The 19,245-nt window shown below is 36.6% G+C and overlaps 1 protein-coding gene across 2 annotated transcripts in view; it reads right to left on the bottom strand.

Annotated features, from left to right (window-relative positions):
* LOC143922467 (homeobox protein caupolican-like) overlaps positions 1-19,245 on the bottom strand; it is a 111,300-nt gene that overhangs the window by 6,075 nt on the left and 85,980 nt on the right. Inside the window, exons 5-6 of one of the 2 annotated variants that reach the window (XM_077445715.1) lie at positions 9,314-9,998; positions 4,740-4,801 (exon numbers count right to left, since the gene is read on the bottom strand). In XM_077445715.1, coding sequence (XP_077301841.1) covers positions 4,762-4,801; positions 9,314-9,998 — 725 coding nt within the window. In that variant the 3' untranslated portion in view covers positions 4,740-4,761. Of the gene's footprint in view, positions 1-4,739; positions 4,802-8,924; positions 9,999-19,245 lie in introns of those variants that run through there. The other variant, XM_077445714.1, reaches the window with a different exon arrangement.

Here is a 19,245-nt window from a genome sequence, read left to right as displayed (position 1 = left end):
ACTTCAGTAAAAAATGCTATCATCATTTCTTACCACACTTTTCAGTATATGGTTTTTCATTGAGATTTTACAAAACCATATTTTTTTTATTTATTTACTATATGTACTTGAAACACTAAAATTTTTTGGAATAAAATAGGTACAATGCAAAATAGGTATTAATTTCATTTATTACGACCGTATTATGGACAATTTGTAAGCATTAAATATTGATAGCAAAGGTTCATTTCGGGGTCCCCAAGATTCGGGGGTTCGAAGCACGCGCTTATTTTTAATGTATGATAAACCGCCGCTGAGTAAAAGTTTGAATCAACCCTTATTATAGATTCTAGCATTTTCATTTGTGTTTTAAGACTGTGTTTATCAAAAATTAAAGTTTGATTTGACTTTTTGCAAGACTTCAGGTATTGGAAATACGAAATGTTGAAACACAGATCGATACGAAGCTTTTCGTTCACACCCAGCGTATTCGATAGGCGTATTTTTTCAAGCCGTCGAAATAACGGCGAGCAACGTCGACCGTTTCTTTATTATATATTTTAATTAGTTTCCGAACGAGATTCGTCACGTTTTAACGAAACGTCAGTTATTCATTCTGACGCGACGTTATCTCGCCGCACGCAATTAATAAACGTATCCGATCGACAGATTAAAACCGTCCCGTGTTTATAAAACCACCACAGACGCACAACGGGTGTGTATGTGCGTACATATACACGTATAACGTATACGTAGAATGAATCGGCGTTTATAACGAGAGGCCGCCGTGTCGTTTTTCTAAGGTTCGAGTTTTGTGAATGAAAACGAGTTTTGGACGTGCGCTATCAAAATGTGTTTTTCATTAATGGGGTCCCCTCATTCATTGAGTGGTCCGGGTCCATTCACGCTCGCCGAGAGTACCTCTACCCGTTTTTCACTCTCCTCACACCTCCGCCACTCTCGGTCCCTCTCGACACTTTATGGCGATCGTCACAATAAACCTATGATTTTATGTCGGAGAGGGAGTTTTCCGCGGACACTGTGATTTTCACCATTTTATAGCCCCCCGTCGCAGTGTGAGCGTGTGTCATCGAAAAGTTCTCACGTTGTTTCTCGCGACTGGATACATTTCAGATTTTACGTTTTATGTCTTTGGAAGCTGTGGTACTCAAACTGTGACGAGGCTTATGTGATTTAAAACCACACTGATTAAACGATAAGATTTTTTAATTTCTTCATTTGCATACGCAAGTCTTGTATGTATAGGGTACACTACATACTCAATCGTTCGATCGCAATATTTATAGATTTTTTTTCTTCGGTATAAATTATATTGATATTTATTTTAAAATAACCAAGCGAAATCAATAATTTCCAGCTATTTTTTATTGAAGCCAGCAGCATAGCCCGATGGTTACGTTAATGCTAACCACCGAGAGGGAGCCAGGTTTGATCCCGTGGGTTGACCTTGATTGAAAAGAATCTATTCCGAGTATAATAAGTAGTGCTGGTGGTCAAACTTGGATATATGTGACTACAAGTCGATCGTTTTCTATCAGAGTTTGCCAATTTATCAGATTTAATTGTTGAAACGGTATCTTCACCAAATTGGCAAAAAAACCATCCACTATGTCACCACTATTTGAATATAATTTCAAAATGTATAAAATATAAATGTATATTGTACAAGTTCAACCCGTAATTACTTCATGGGGAGAGATAATTTAAAAAAAAATTCTTGCCCTCTTGAATATTGAAAAACACATTAATAGGTTCTTGAATCAATAAAACCGACTCCTCGCAATAAATAATAAGCTTTTTTGATATTCAGATCATAAAAAAATCGAATTTTTTACTTCAAACTGAAATAGAAATTTCAATGTTGTATAAGTGAAGTAAGAAGAGGCTAGTAATAAAATCAGAAACTCTCAGAAAGTATTGAAATAAAGTTGTGATTTTTCGTGGTTTTAAATTGAGGATTATCTTAAAATGTTAATATAATTTTATGTTATATTTACAGGTTGCCCCAAGGCGACACCTATGGGTAAATTTGGATATGTGTACTATATGTATGTTAATTTATAATATTATTATAATTTTGAAATTTATTGTGCCAAATTGAGCGTAGGTAGCCAACTTGGTGAGGATCCGTTTCAACAATGAAATCAGATAAATCTGATAGGAAACGATCGATCTAGAGTCACATATATCCTAGCAGCACCGCTGGGCTCACGGGTTCAAACCCGTGACCCTTCGGTAATTAGTATTTTGTCATTGATATATCAAGAAAATGTAAAAAGCCAAGGCAAATTTTTTTTTTAAATTTAGATTTTTTTGCAATTTATTTTGTTAAAAGAAAAAAATACTACAATAAAAATAAAGAAGATTTCGGTGATGATTTGAAATTGTTCAATTATGTTTTAATTGATTTCATTTCAAATAATTGATTTTTTTGTTGATACGGGTCGATTTCATACGGATCGATTGAAGACAGGAAAAAATGAAACCGAGCGATACAATCGTAAATCGAACGAAATTTATATCATAACTGCGATTTACATTCAAACAAACTTTAATTTATACTGAGGGGATTGATTCGAATTTGAAAACATTAGCATATATCGGCAAAGTTGTGTGGATTTTGCGAAACGGCGCACGCGCACCGATTGAAACGAACCGCGCAAATTGTGATTTATACTACCCAGATGTCGGGTCGTTTTTATTATTAATTTTTTGTTTGTTTTCGAATTTCGAATGAAACAATCGACGGTTTAAAAAGTCGGGTTAAACGGCGTGATGAATATGCAAGAATGCCACGGAGACGATTTATCGCGTCGAAAATCTCGAACTGGACAAACCGGGCGTATAAGCCCACTTACATAAAAATCTGACACGATTTTTTTTCCCTCACATTTTGGTGTTTTATTTAGATTTTTTTTTGTATAATTTTTTCCAAGGCTTTATTTATTTAACTCGCTCTTTATTTTGTGGCTCCGAATAAAATAATGGACCCGGCTTAAATGCAGAACAGGAAATAATAACTTCACGGCAGGTCCGAAGAAACACTACGCTATTTTCAATGCTTTTTTTACATCTTATTTTATTTTATTTTTCACCGCATCCTCGTCTTTTTTATGGGTTTTTTAAAGTCACTTTTAGGTGTCGCTTTATCTGTCAGCGAAGGGAAACTGTTATGATGTGTCTAAGTTCTAAATGAGACTTGTCGAAATGAACCGATGACATATTCATTAGCCTGTTCGATGACAAGTCGTACAATATACGGATTATATATACACATGAATATTATGTAAAAGCGTGCAGTTATTCATTCGTATGTTTTTTTTTATTGTCGTTTGTACAATATACATATGTGTTCTTGTATTTGTAACTTTAACGTTTTTCTCGCGGCTGTCATGTATGTGCGCCGAAGAAAATGCGACACCCCGTCGTGTCCGTCATATATACACGATTTCGACTTCAACGACAAAAAATATATGTATTATCGTTTCGTAATATATTACAATTAAGCGTTGATAAACGATAAGAGTGCTTAATCATCGTTTTGGACGGACAATTTTTTTTCTCTCTCTTTCGGATGTACCAACGAGCACATACGTACATACATACAAATGCACAGTCGTGCGTCTTTCCTTTTACGAATAATCCTCTTAGTTCACTATTTTGTATGCATCGTATATACAAATTCAAAACCCAAATAAGCGCAAAGATTACATTTATACGATTGTCTTATAAAATAAATGTTAAATTTAAATAATCGATACTATAGAGCTTTCGAAACACGGTATTGATGGTGAAAAATTATACTGTTGCAAATGTGTATGATATATTTTGTTTTATTACATTAATAAACCAAAGTGAATTATTATAGTATTTTTTTTAAATTTTCACTTATTTAAAAATAAATGCTATGTTTAATTTAATACATACTAAATATTAATTTTATTTATATTATCCATAATGATTAAATGATGCTTTTTTAATGTCATATTTATTTTCTGAGCCAAGTTCTGAAATTCATACTGCATATGTACATATGTATATGTATATGTAGGTACATATATAAGAAATATGACTATACATATATATATATATATATATATGTAGAAAAATTTCGAATTCAATTAAATATTAATCTACATATTTGCAAAGTATATCCTTTTTTATTTATATTTTAAATGACATGTAGGTATCAAAATATAATAAGGTAAAAAAAAAATACACGAACGCCAATCGAAGTTGTCCGATCGCACGAGACCGTCCGTTAAATAATTTAATTTATATCGATATTCAACATAGACCACATATTGGTATTTAAGGTATGCCATAGCTAATCACAGCCGCATAAAAATGACCAGTCTGACACGGGCCTGTAATGGTCATGATTAATCATAGCAATGCTTGTTTGTGGTGGGTACATACTACTTAGTAGAATATAAATACATATGTACATACATATATAGTATTATATTATGTTTACGAGAGTTCGCCGAGCCCATCTGCTCGGTGTACCCAAATAGCATCAAAACCCCGATATAAATTATACAAATTCCAACTTAACACATATTAATAACTGCCTAAATGTTTTGCACGATAAATATAGTAATTATTAAATTAAATATATAAATACATATGTATTCAAGACTCGTAGATCGGTTGATGCGAAACTGTGATGCGATAACTCAATAGCTTATTTTATTTTATTTTTAAGTAGACATTTTTCGATTTTTTGTATTACTCACCTAAGCCAAGAACGGTTGAAACTCAAATAGGCGACTCGTAACCGTTGCTCATATGTTGTGAACTGAAAACAGAAATTTTTCATATGAATAAAATGTGAATTACGGTCGTCTCGATTGCGATTACTGTTCAGAGCGTGTATATAATGTTCACAGAAATTGTTCGTTGATTTATGTGTTTAAGCACTTAACAATCAAAGGGGCCGAGCGGGGGATGAAAGTGCCCTTCCGCGATGTGACACTGTTGGTTTTAGGCATAATGATTACTCACTGCGAAACAGGGGGAGACCCAAGGGCTTTATTTTCTGTTACTTTGCGGGGGCAGTCCTTCTTTTTGCGGAAATTTTTGTTTGCCAACTGTCGAAACTCGATGATACTCTCTCGTAACGAACAAGTTACACAAAGCGAGTCCTCGCACTCGAGTCATAACTCTGAGACTTATCCTCGTAGATGCGGTTGTTTGAGAGGGGAAGTATGATGGATCAAGTAATAGGGACATAGGTATCCAATCAGAGTGTCATATGCATATAAATAACCGAGTATTACGTATATAATTTAAGATGTTTTTTAAACTGTACGCCGCGGTGGAATGAAAAATCATATTTTTTTTATTGATTAAAAATATATTATAATATAAAAGGATGTAAGTTGCTTAGTTTGAATATAATATAAGAGAGTTAATTTATTTATCTACTTAGAAGATAACTTTTTTGTAACTGTAATTATTCTATGATTTTTCATTTTAAAATTCAGAAACAGTGTTGCAACACGGCCGAATTTTCCGGGATTTTTCCGGACTTAGTCATTTTATAAATATATTTTCAAAGAAGATTTTGGTATTGTGTAGTATCTTTATTTTTTTGTAATTCATAAGTTATGGTAAAAGATTATAGGGAATTTACTAGGGGATTATAGGGAAGCATTTGAAAAATACGTATTGGACGTTCTTATAAAGGAATAAGCAGCAGTTCGCTGTATTGCGTTTCTAACCCTTTATGGCATATGCAAGCTGAAGGCAAATTGTCTAGTAAAAATCTTCTATGAAAGTTTAATATCTTGCACTTTTGACGATTAAAATCGTTAAATCATTGAGTATTTTATTTTCATAGTTCAGGTATAAAATGTTTTTCCCTATACTATTGACTTCTATTGAGATTGACACAACTTAATGTAGAGTAATGGTGGGTTACAGTAGATAAAATTCTTCAAGTCGAGTCAGTTTTTGGAATTAGAGTTTACCAATTTATCTAACTTAACTGTTGAAACGAATCCTCGCAAATTGACTGCCTACATACATATGTACATATATGTATGTATATATATATATATATATATATATATATATATATATATACATATATATATATATATATATATATATATATATATATATATATATATATATATATATATATATATATATATATATATATATATATATATACACATATATATATATATATACATATATATATATATATATATATATACATATATATATATATATATATATATATATATATATATATATATATATATATATACATAAATATATATATATATATATATATATATATATATATATATATATATATATATATATATATATATATATATATATATATATATATATATATATATATATATATATATATACGTAAAAAACAATAAATTTTTTGAAATTTAAATTTATTCTTTGGCCAAATTTAATTTATAAATAATATTGAAAAAAAAAATTTTTTTGTAAAATTAAAAATATAGGTTAACACTAATGAAACAATATTTTTTTGACTGACTCAACTTGAAGAACTCAATCGTATACAAACTCAGATGATAGCTTTGACTTATTGGAGATTTTACTTCTACTTATTTCTAACCCTTGCATCAACGGTTCGTACGCATATTCTTCTTTAACCAAATGAAAGATGGCAAATTATTCCCCCCCCCCCCTTGTATATTATTATTTTAAAACATTTTTGTACGTAATTTTCACTAAAAACCAATAAAAACCAGTATTGCTGTGCCAAATTATTTTTGGCGCCCTTTATATGTATGTATATTATTATTATAAAACATGATTTTTATCAGGAAATTTTCGTAGGTATTTCATAGGTAGGTCGACAAATGGACCCTGAAAAATAGAGAAAGGGACATTCTAGATTCATTCGAAATGTGGTGATGGAGCTCATAAAACCTAGCAGTGTCAGAGAGACCCTCCACAATATGTGGAAAAATAGTTCTTTCATACTTTGTCCATATGGCCAGGAAGAAATAAATGCTGGTAATTACTGGAACGCTGGAGGGAAGGCAAGCGAGAGGACGGTCTCCCAAGAGATGGTCGGACCAAATCAAGGAACTGGCGGAATCATTAGACCCGGGCCACACCGTGCAACTTTGTCGGCCTAGTTGCGCGACCAGAAAAAATGTACGGAAATGTGAGCGACAAAGAAGTAGACGGGCGTGGCATCCCCCATCTAACTGCATATGTTGGTCTGGTCGCTCACAAGTTGCACGGTGTGGCCCGGCCCTCGAGCAACTTTTTGAAGTTGCAAAATGACCAATCTCATACACATTGTATGGGTCACATTATATTAGGCCGCACTCTGCAACATATCGGTCTCTCGGGTAATAAAGTCCGACGACGGTTGATATCGGTTGCAACGGTTGGGTCTGGTCGCATGGATTTTATGACCTGATCGACCGACACGATCCTTCAAAATGTCTTTTGGTCTCTATACTGAAAAACTGTATAGTGCAAAAGCTACGTTAGCACGTGTGGCCGTCCCAGATCGCCCCCGAGTTGAAAGAACGGGCGCACGTGCAGACTTTCCAGAGACAAAACTCGTCAACAAAGATGTTCGTGAGTTGAGCGGTGCGGCCCCGCTACCTTTAACTTGGAGCAGTAGAAGCGGATCGTCAATCGTAGCCACGACACTCAGCATTGAGCAAGCGATAGAAAAGCAGTACGTATGTACAGGTCTACCTCACGGTACCGAAAGTGAAAAGGTCGAAAAAGTAAATATCGGAAGGCAAAGATCAAAAATCAAAAAAAAGGGTGCATGGTAAACGGTACCTATGTATATATGGTTACCTGACAACTCGTTCACAGATTTTCCGTAAACCGAGGATGCACTCCAGGCATTACGTATACGGCCATCTCTTTCTCACCCCGTCTGTTCACCAAGATCTCGTTTACTATGCCATTACACGTATGCAGCCATCTCTTTCACAGACCGTCTGTTATCGGTGAACAGACGGTCTGTGAAAGAGATGGCTGCATACGTAATGGCATAGTAAACGAGATCTTGGTGAACAAACGGGGTGAGAAAGAGATGACCGTATACGTAATACATGGAGCGCATCATCGGTTTACGGAAAATCTATGAACGAGTTGTCGTGTCACCTGTATCATATATATATATAAAGACGGTAATCTGTGTGTGTGTGTGTGTGTGTGTGTGTGTGTCCTAACTCTCGCCGAACATAATGAACGAATCGATAAAAATCGATTAATTCATTTTTCGACAAGACGACTTTGTCGCGACTCGAACCGATCACCCCAAATAGCCTGAATATGGATCTAAATTGAGCTAATGGTCTCGGACATCACGCCAAATCCAATTTTTCATTTCGCCTTTTTTTTTTAAACATTAATTGAAATATTCCTTCTCGCCATATAAAAATACGTAAATTTAATAGTTTCATTTAGCGAGGTTTTGAACCATTTTTTTTCTTTTCATATAAAACAATTAAATATATATTTTTAATTGAAATTATTGAAATTAATTTATATTTTAGCGATATTTGAAAAATAAAATAAATTCTAAATCACGGAATCGAACTAAGGCCCCCTCGCCCAGAACAGGTAGCTAGCCATTAGACTACAGCCTCGACAGAAAAAACGCTCTAAAATTACTTAATATTCGATAATCCTATAGAAGTATGGGGAACCAATCATTCGCGTATCTTCGGCTTTCGTCGACAATCTTTTTCGATTTCCGATTTCTTATGATCAACCATCAACCCGTATGGGGAACAAATTTTTTTTTTTTTCATATTTTTCATTTTTCTCATATTTTTATTATTTTCAGTTTTTTCATTTTTTTTCATTTTTTTCATATTTTTCATTTTTTTCATATTTTTCATTATTTTCTTCTTTTTCATTTTTTTCATAATTTTCATTTTTTTGTGCCTTTGTCTTTCCGAAACCAGTCGATTCCATATCTTTAACTTTATTTTTATTCGAGTTTCAATTTCTTTTCGAAACCACCCGTTGAAATCAACGGGCCCTACACTAGTATATAATATATATATATATCAGTTGCATGCGGTGAAATTATCTCTCTTTTTGTCATACAGCCTTGTTTAATGAGCGCGCGCAGGATACGGGAGGAAAATCCCGCTCCTCTTGTTCCTATTGTATCCTGCTCGCGCAAATGAAGTCACCCCATATGTACTGTGTATTTTTTAGTTACTAAAGTGAGTTTGAATGGCCACAAGCCAGGTTGGCGAGGTCCAATATGGGATTCGTTAGATTTGTGGGAGGTGAGGTGTATGAGGTGAGGGCATATACTGACCTTTTGTAGAAGGGTTTGAAGGCTGCGTCGGTAGGATGGTGCTGGTAATGGTCGTGCCTGTAGGGCGCCGAGGTGCAGCTAGTGCCAGCGGTGGGCGCGAATGGCTGCGCTGCAACCAGGCCTGTCGCCACGCTCGGCAGCTTCATACTGGGCGGCGTCTGCGGCGGCGTGTCCGTCTGGACCTCCGAATACACCGCCGTTTGCCCGTTTCCCGGCCCTCCCGTATGATATCCTCCCCCACCCCCACTGAGAAACCCTCCTCCTCCGTACCTAGCACCACCTCCTCCACCCGCGAAAGTGTTCATCCCCATCCCGCCCATCACACCCCCGTGGCTTCCGTACCCGCCCGACGACCACGCGTGCTGCGCCACCGATGGCGGGGGGGTCTTACAAGCGGCCGTGTCTGCCAGCGACCAGATCTTCGGCTTGGTCGCTGGTATCGGCACTCCGCACTCCGACACACCTGGCTTCATCTCGTCCTTCATTGCGTACCCCAGCATCTGGTGGTGCATCGCGTGCGCGTGCTGCTGCACGTGTTGCACGTGTTGCTGCTGCTGCTGGTGCTGGTGCGCCGCGTGGTGGTGTCCCATCAGCTCCTCCGACTTGCGCCCCTCATCTGTAAGGTCATCATCGTCATCAAGCTGTTTGCCGTGCTGTAGCTCTGATTTCACGTGGTGCATTGAATCTGCGTTAACAAACATGGCATGGTCAAAGCTATGTGTTTCCGTTTGTGTGTGTGTGTGTGTGTTTGGATGTACACGTATAAGGAGACATCTCGCATATATTTGTATGATTACACAGCGCTGCTATGATGGAATTGCAATACTGGTTATACATAATGTAAAGATGAGTGCATTCGCCGAGCTACACGAATCTTCGCACATTCGCCGAATGCTCGCACCTTTGACATCGCCTTAAAGAATACATATGTATATGGGGAAAATTAAATGTTTGAGGAATTATTAGTTATATTTACACAATATATCAATTGTAATCGATCTAATTTTTATTGGAAAATTTGGTGGTGTTTAATTTTTTGATTAGAGTTTACACGTGGTCTTCGCTTTGACGAAATTTTTAAATTTACTTTACTTTTTCGTTGTATTAAAATATATAAAATTTTAGCTCAGATGGAGTGCTCTTCAATTCGAATGTAAATATGATATATTCTCCCCGTGGTCTCAATCCATTACAAGATTAAATAATCTGTAAATAAAGGGTTGAAAATAATGAGTTCACTTCTTTTTATTTCTGTACCAATGCAATTCAATTCTTCCATTAGACTAGAATCGACTTCCATAAAATTTCATTATATATAAAATCTTTGGATATTACAGATAACTATAATTCTGACAGTCAAATAAAGTTTTCTTTATCTACATACAGTAGCAGTCACATAAAACACTTGTAATTTTACGATTTTAGAGCAATAAAATATTATCCCTGTATTTGTTGGATTTTAAATGAGTATATCTTTTAAATATTATTGTTTTCAATGATTCGAGTTTTCAGGGTGCATAGATCAAAGTCTAAAACAAACAGATTAGTTTGAAAAAGCACATTCAATTATCATTGGAGGAAAAAAATTTGGTTTTGTCAGTTGAAACTAAATTTAAAATTCATTTTGGTTAAGTTAAACTGAAGTTGTATGTTCTCCATCAACTATTTCAAGTTTACTGAAAACTAAAAACAAATCTGAAACCTTAGCTCGTATGAAAATAACTGGGTTGAAAAACTGTTTTATGTGACTGCGGCTATATACATATGTATATCTTAAGAGTATCAATAAACGATTAACGTGAACGAAATACATACTGTCATATGAAGATGACATACACATATATTGTGTGTGCTGCAGTTCTGCAAAAAAGATCCTGCCGAAACGAGTAATATTTTTTTTAATTATGCTTAATAGCATAGATTTTAAAAGTTATGTATGTGTATGTATGTATACATTTATATATAATACAAATATCCAAAATACGTTTGAAATCAAAATATATATCCATTTTGCATAGATTTCAACCGAATTTTTCCATCATTCGAAATTTCACCCTTAATTTACTGTCGATGTAAATAAAACATTTATCCCCTGCACTTTATAAAGGAAGGCAAGTATACATATGTGGTAAAAGAAGCTGCGCTGTATTGAGCGTATAATATGTAATAGATACTAGTTTATGACATGTGTATAATATAAGGGGGATGGGAGGCGTAAAGGTGGACTCGCAGCGAGCGATCACTTCATCAGGCGACACTTTGAGAAGCGTTGGCTGGAGCAGGCCCGCATTAGGAAATGAGGCGATGCCCCGTAGCTATTGATGAATGTGAGGCTGCTCCTTGACAGATGTATCGTGTTTGGATAGCGCGCAGCGGGTATGCGCGCGTTCGACAACGCTCGTGCTCGCCCACTAACAGCGCGCGTTTATTTATTGCGCGAGGCGAGCGCGCGCGCCACATACGAAACGCAAGCATTACTCAAATTTACATACACACACTCACAATATTCGGAAAAAAATCAAAAATAAATCAGGGGATAAGACGACGTTGAGATTTTTTACTTTTACTTTGAATTTTTTTGATATTGTGCACATTTCCCGCGATTTTGGTAAAGGTAAAAATTTTCTAGGAAGTATCCGTTAAGTATTTGCCGTTATAGGAAGTATCCGTTAAGAGGGCTGGATACCCGAAACCTTAATTTTGTTGCCGTTCCTTTCTTCGATATATATATTGAGTGAATATACATATATGTATATATTGAGTGAATGCGACAGTTGCGCCTCAACCAGATAATACCTATTTCAAATCGACAAAATCGAGGTTTCGTATTCTCCAGTTTTCTCCTCCGAAACTGGACCAATTTTAAAAAATTTTCATCATTGGTTTGAGAAAGATATTTTTTATGTTCAAAAATCAACCGTTAAATTAGCACGCTGGACCATTTTCGTGGGTGTAAAAACGAGGCGATTTTATAGATTTTTGGTGGCTCCTAGCTCATATCATATATAAAAAATAACTAATCTAAAAAAATAAAAAGATAGAAACACGCGTATGGTGGATATCCATAGCATATTAAAAAATAATTTCTCTAGTGCCGTGATTGAGGAAGGGAGAAGTCTAATACGTTTGTATGGACAAGGCGCTGGTGTCCAAGCCCTCTTAAGCGTCCGGTTAAAAATGTATGTTTTTAGTTCAAATAATGGAAAATCTGAAAAATATTGTAGTTAGCTTTAAAAATCATTTTATCGTGTATGAAATGCCGAATAATATAAAATAAGTGCAAGAGATGAAAAAGCAGAGCCGTCATTCCAAGGCAGATATCATTCTCAAATTGACCGTTGAGTGCGGCGCGTTCTTAATTCCCTCTATGTCTAGCATCGGTGGCCGTCACTGCATCGAAAGTCGAAAAACCAAGATTTTTCGCCATTTTCATGACAATATGTGAAATAGTCCGTTTACCATGCATACATATGAAGAGCGGGTAATATTACCATACATATGTATGTACATATATAGTACCGTTTACCATTATTTTCGACTTTCGATGCAGTGACCCAGACCCATATGCCTAGCCACTATAGTTTAACTGTAATAAATAAATAAATAAAATATGAAACCCTGCATTCAGTATATTTGGAGAAATAAAATAAAGTACAAGTCTTGGTCACTCACTATCCATCACAGTGCGGCAAGTGTTAACAAACCCATTTATCCTATATATCTTAAATTGATTTACATATGCATGTATGTATACTTTTGATATCAGAAGAATGACTAAGTGTTTGAAAGTTTAATTATTTATGTATAATTAAATTTGGAATTTTGTTACAACTATAATTCTTAATATAACGTTGAGCTGTACAAATATCCATGCGTAACTGATATTATTACCAAGTATACATACATATGTACATTCAATTACGTGGTCCTATATTGTTTGGAATTTACTGAATTGATCGTAAATGTGTGTATGTCTGTGACCCTCTTATTGAATTCGACAGCGTATGGACATTCTTAAATTCAACTAATAGAGAAATAAGAAGTGCTCTCGTGTAAATAATCCAGGGGTATAAATGCGCTTTTAAGCGTGCGAAATAATGCAGCACGACGTGATCCATTGAGTGATTATCCGATTAGCAAAGTGAAAACACCACTTGTGGGCCCCGGCGGGGTTCTACCCGACCCCAATCGCCCTTGTGGCCCTTTACCACCCCCCTCCCACCCAGTCATCTACCGCTACAGCCACCCACTCCCACCCCTCAGTCATCTCAACGGGGCGCACATTTATTTCTTATTTTCACCCCCGTGGCTTTTGTTTGGAAGCCAAACGCCGTGCGATCCTCGCCATCAGCCTCCCTTTCCACCTCTCATCCTCCCCACTTCTAGTAGCTTCGTGAGTGCTCTTAACCAGCCACACCCCGTTTAAAAAGTGTCGAAACAATCGGGGAACACATCGGAAAATAATTGCTTAAATTATCATTATTACAGCTCATCTTCAATATTAAGATACAAATCACCAGCTGATTGTAATATGTACATTGCACCACAAATGCACTTCTACATTACTATTGGTGTACATACATATGTATGTACATAGTCGTATCAATAGCTTCAAATCAATTGCCATTTTATAGCAAATCATATGAGGTATGAGTCCGATTTTCCATATGTTTTTTAAACTGATTGTTCTAAGAGTAGGCTAATTTTAGCTGTTAGTCTTTCTCGATAGGCTTCCCCTTTTATGAAGGGTAAGAGCAATTGAAAACAAGTTAACCATTTTCAGATTTTTATCAATTTATATCCAAACATATAAATATGTAAATGTGCACATATTCATTTATCATTTGTGAAAATTGATGTAATTTTTTTAAGATGAAAAATAGCTCCAATGAGTTTGGCGTACATATTTTTTTATCACATTCAGATGGTTTAAATTAAATTATAGTCAATCCTGTTATGATATTTTACATATGCAGATTCCAAAGGAATAAATTATTATTTGAGATATTGGCATCTAAAATCTAACTTTTCAATGTACCTATTTACTTATATAAGAATTTTACTCCAATAAGTTGAATAATACCGCCAGTTTGAATTTAAATATTTAATTAAAATTTTCTAATACAAGCTATAAGTATTCGATCGAATTACATATGCGAATTTCTGCAGTGTGAGTTTAAAAAATAACAGATTAAAATTGAACGCTCCGTATTAAGTCCAATTGACACTGACGCGCGCGACACAGCTTCACACGACGTGCTCAGATTTATGCAATTAATTATTTATAATAATATCACACAACGGAGACTTTCTAAATATGATTAATTGACATCGGCAAAGTGAGCCGCTCGACCTCCCTGTGTTTCCTTTCGGTGAGTGGTGACCCATCAAATAACGCTTTCTGCCCGACGCGTCGAGGGGTGAGATCGAGCCTAATGAAATTCACACCCGCCCTCAGCAGCAGCCAGATGCAGGGGTGACTCTCGGCTCACTAACCATCCCCTATCCGATCCTGCACCTTATACCACCCCCGGAATTAAGATACTTATCCGGCAAATTATTTTCATTCATTACCGAAATCATCGCTTCCCGGGGTACGCGCACTGATTTTTATCGCGGCCGTTACAAAGCCCTCGAAAGCCCGCGGGCGGTTAACTCGTGTCGTGGTGGGCGGGGTGGGCAGGGTGGGCGGATCCGTGTTTAACTTTTTACGATTTAATCATAAACGGCCGCGGCAAATTTGCGCGAAATAGACTCGAAAATAGCCGGGATGAGGAGAAGAGCTCCGAACGGGGCACTGAACGCGCTTAAAAGAGGGTGTGTTTTAAAATTTTTAACAACTTGATAACGACTATTATATTTTGTATTAAGGGATGATAAAATTCAAATTGAATGTCTTGGAATTTTAAAGGGGATTTTATTAGAATCCTTCCATATACTTTCATTAGCATATTCCTTTATTAAAAAATAGAAGGGAATGTGTCTGACATTTGAAGCTTTTATACAAAAAATAGCATTGTAGTTACAAAAATAGTTAATTAAATATCAAACTATTTAAAACACACCTAACGTCAAGTTAGTTTCCCCATAAACGAACGTGCAAAGCTTTTGACAGCATCGTTGTGTACCTGTCAAACTTTGTAACATTAAATGTACTATTTTTATTCCATAAAGTTGAATTTAATTTGGAATGTGTTTTCATATAATATATTTAGGCAACTTTGCATGCAGTTCATTTATAAATTTTACACATACATACATACATATGCACATATGTACATATATCGTCACTGTGAAAATTTGTATTAAATAGGCAAATAACTTAAACAATGATCTAAAACTGAGTTTATCAAATCAAAGTGTCCAAGATTTCACTTACATATAATATATGTGTTATATAATATTAGGAACGAATTTGTACGAAAAGATTTGTTAAATAATCGATCGACAAAGTATGGACAAGCTTCACAGTACTGTATGTAAATATAATAGTTTATAAGCCCAGTAGAAGGAGATTTGGCGAAAAGCTTGGACCCAATGCTCAGTAGTTATATTTTTAAGGTCGATGGAAAAAATTGAATGTGAGATCGTAGGTCATGGAAAAGTGTCAATGACGTATTGACCCTTCACAGATTTTCCATCGGAAAAATCTGCGAGGGCGCCCTCCCGCCTTTCTTCGTTATGGGGAGCATATGGAGCCGCATAAAACACTCTCGCCCCGCTCCTATTCCCCTCCCCAGCCCCATACGGTTTATTATGAAATATCTTTTTTCAAACGACCCCACTTTGACGGCAAATAAAGTGAAGCGCGTGGAGTGCGCAGCCTTCGGGCGTAATGAAAAGCGAGACGCTTCCCACGGAGGAGAGACGCCCGACCCCAACGATTTTCCCCCATCTGTCTTCTCACCGCGACTGTTAACACATTCGACTCAACCCTCGACTAGACTGGCGTATCTATAATATATATGTATATCTGTATGTGAAAGTGACGCTGCGGAACAGTACGAAAACGTGGCGATTTCATTGCGCGATCTCGACGCAGGCAAAACGTTTTGGGCTATGTATTTCTTATATGTACGTCTATAGATTTTGCTTACAAAGACAAACTACGCGAGAATTACGTTTTTTCTCATTCGACCTCGAAATCAAAACGATGCATTCCAAATCTAATCTTTAATATTACCCATTGAAGCTTTCCGATACATCTGATAAACAAATCTCCATAATATGTATATACATATGTATGTACAGCCGTATTAGGCCACTTGTAAAAAATCCTTTTGACCGAAATACCCGAGTATTTCTTCCTGCATCGCATCTTACGAGGTATTCTCCTATTATTCAACCCCACTTTCTCTTCTTTATATTGCTTATTATTTAAAAAAAAATACGAAATCGTTCTTTTAACGCAAATTTGTGTCGAAAAAAGTGGTTGCGTCTTGTTTCTTTCATTTTTGGCTTTTTTCAATGAAGTGAATTTTCTTTTATTGAAAAATGCCAAAAGCGCGGGAATCGAGTAAAAAAGACAGGGCTCAGATTATTTTAATATATTTTTAATTATCGGGATAGATTTTAATTGCGAAATAATTTAAATTATCGCGGTGTGCGGTCTAAACGGCATTAAAATGTTTGTTTCTATAAAATATTGATCAAAAATGGAAAGAATAAGGAAGAGGCATCTACATACATATGTCAAGATCTCATTTTAACGATCATGTCTTTAAAAATCTTCTAAACTGGTTGAACAAACTGTAAGAAGGCGTCTGGCGGAAGCTGGATTATGGGGTTTCAGAGCCGGAAGTAATCAGATTTGAAATTATGTATGTACATATGTATATGCTAGGCACTGATAAAATATCTGTATGAACAAGTGTGGAATTTGTCTTAGCCAGACACAGATGTATCGAAATCTCTCAATTTCGTTTCTGAGAATCTGATGGTTGAACGAAAAGCTATTTTATGCATTAATGCAAATGCAATAAGGCAAATCTGAGATCACATTTACAACAACACAAAAAGATAAACAAATAAATGTCTGCAAACATGCATATGAACGGACACTAAATACGATTTGATTATACGAATCAATGATTGTTGACGAAACAAATTGCCCCGTTACTTATGGGCCATTCTGTGTGGAATAGAATAGAGAGTGAGTGCACCGAAGATAAGTGCGCGTTGGAGAGCGTGTTAAGTCGTATCACACGCGCCTCTCTCTCCCGGGGGTTGGTCGGGCTTGCGGAGAGGGTGCGGGACACCACCCACCGCACACGCACACCCTGCCAACCCTCACTTCGGCTTTTATTTATCCCTTTCCCTTGCAGACCAACGCTTTCCCCGACACAAATCCAGTCTCCCCTCACGCATTCCTGCGTGCTACGCGGACGTCAATATTAAGAGCTTTCCACCCGCCGCCACCCCCAGCGAGTGCCTCGCATAGACACAGCTACCCCAAACCACCCCCCAGTGGAGGGCGAACTTTCTCTCTGTCTCTCGAGGCTGACAAGTCTACCCGAAATAGCTTCTGCGATAGAACAATCGCCGCAGCGATTTCTATTATTCTTCCTGCGACGGGACTTCACCTCCCCCGCCTCGGCGATAAATCGAAACGCGACCATCTGTTGAGTAAATCACTCGTCCAAACATATTTAAAGTGTGGTTATTTTTTCGCCGCCCGAGCGTTATTATCATGTCAAAACCATAAAAGTCGACGTACATCCGCCCTGTTGCTGCGAATATTATCGTTGCGCCAATTTATTGCGCCGGCTCTTCGCCAAAACGACGAGAAAATGTGTGCATATAAGACTTTCTTGGGTGTGTACTCGGTCATGTCCCAGAGGTCAACATTCGCAGTTGTACGTAAGGTGTGAATAAACCTTTATGTGTCGACATACATATGATCAAACTAACTAATAAGTTCTTGCACTTGTATTATCTACGTAGACACGAATCAAATGACCTAGCGACTTACATATGTATCGAAAATTAAGGCAAACTACAAGCTATACATTCATATATAGATCGTCTATATAGAGAAGCATTTCTTTTATTATTCTGATTATGTATGAATTGGAAAAAAACATTGCTCTATTATAACTATTTATTTATATAAATTAGCTAAATAGCCAAAATTATATAAATAAATAAACATAGTTATTGATTCACGTCAGGTATCTCTAAACTTTTGTGGAACGTTTGGAACAGATTTCACTTTTATAATATTTGTATAATATTTGCTTAAAATCAGGCTGATGATAAAGATTCGATATCTCCGATGATTTAATTGAATAATTTTATAAGCACCTCAGTAAGCAATAGGTAGGGGAAATAGTTCGGTAAGTCGGATGAGTATGCGTACACACGATGTGCCTTCATTCCTGCGCGTTCGCCGCAAGTTTCCCTTTTACAGATTTGGAAGGGGGGTGTCTCCCACCCTTCATCCCTTCCGTCCCACATCCACCCCCGAGTGCGCACAGCGGCACCCTACATAATAAATGTGCGTATATCTGCGCAAATAATAAAGACGCGGCGCGAGATACGCGTATCGGCCTCACCTCACTCATCCCCCAGACAAAATTCGCCCAACTTTGCAGAAAGACGACCACCCACCCACCCATCCTCGGGGTGGGCAGGCGGAAGATCTCGGCGGGGGGTTTCTCGCACCACCTCCTTTCCTCCCTCTCCTTCCCCAGCTCCAAAACTCTCGTCGGCCGCAAGTAAGGAAATCCGGAATGGAGTAGTAGAGCGGTTACGCTCGGTTTCCTCTTCCCCCTGTTCGGCTAGATAATTCACTTACTGAATTATTCTCCAATAAAACTAAAGTGGGATTTAAAAGATTGGCCGTTTAGGCGCACGTTTTTGGCAAACAAGCCCTCCCCCTCCCCTCTCACTCTCTGTATTTTTATAACTAAGAAACAATATTGACACGTGTT

The sequence above is a fragment of the Arctopsyche grandis genome, chromosome 2, assembly GCF_051622035.1.
Source record: "Arctopsyche grandis isolate Sample6627 chromosome 2, ASM5162203v2, whole genome shotgun sequence".
NCBI classification, from domain to species: Eukaryota; Metazoa; Arthropoda; class Insecta; order Trichoptera; family Hydropsychidae; genus Arctopsyche; species Arctopsyche grandis.
The sequence above is the reverse complement of the archived record's forward strand: the minus strand, read 5'-3'. Positions and strand labels throughout refer to the sequence as shown.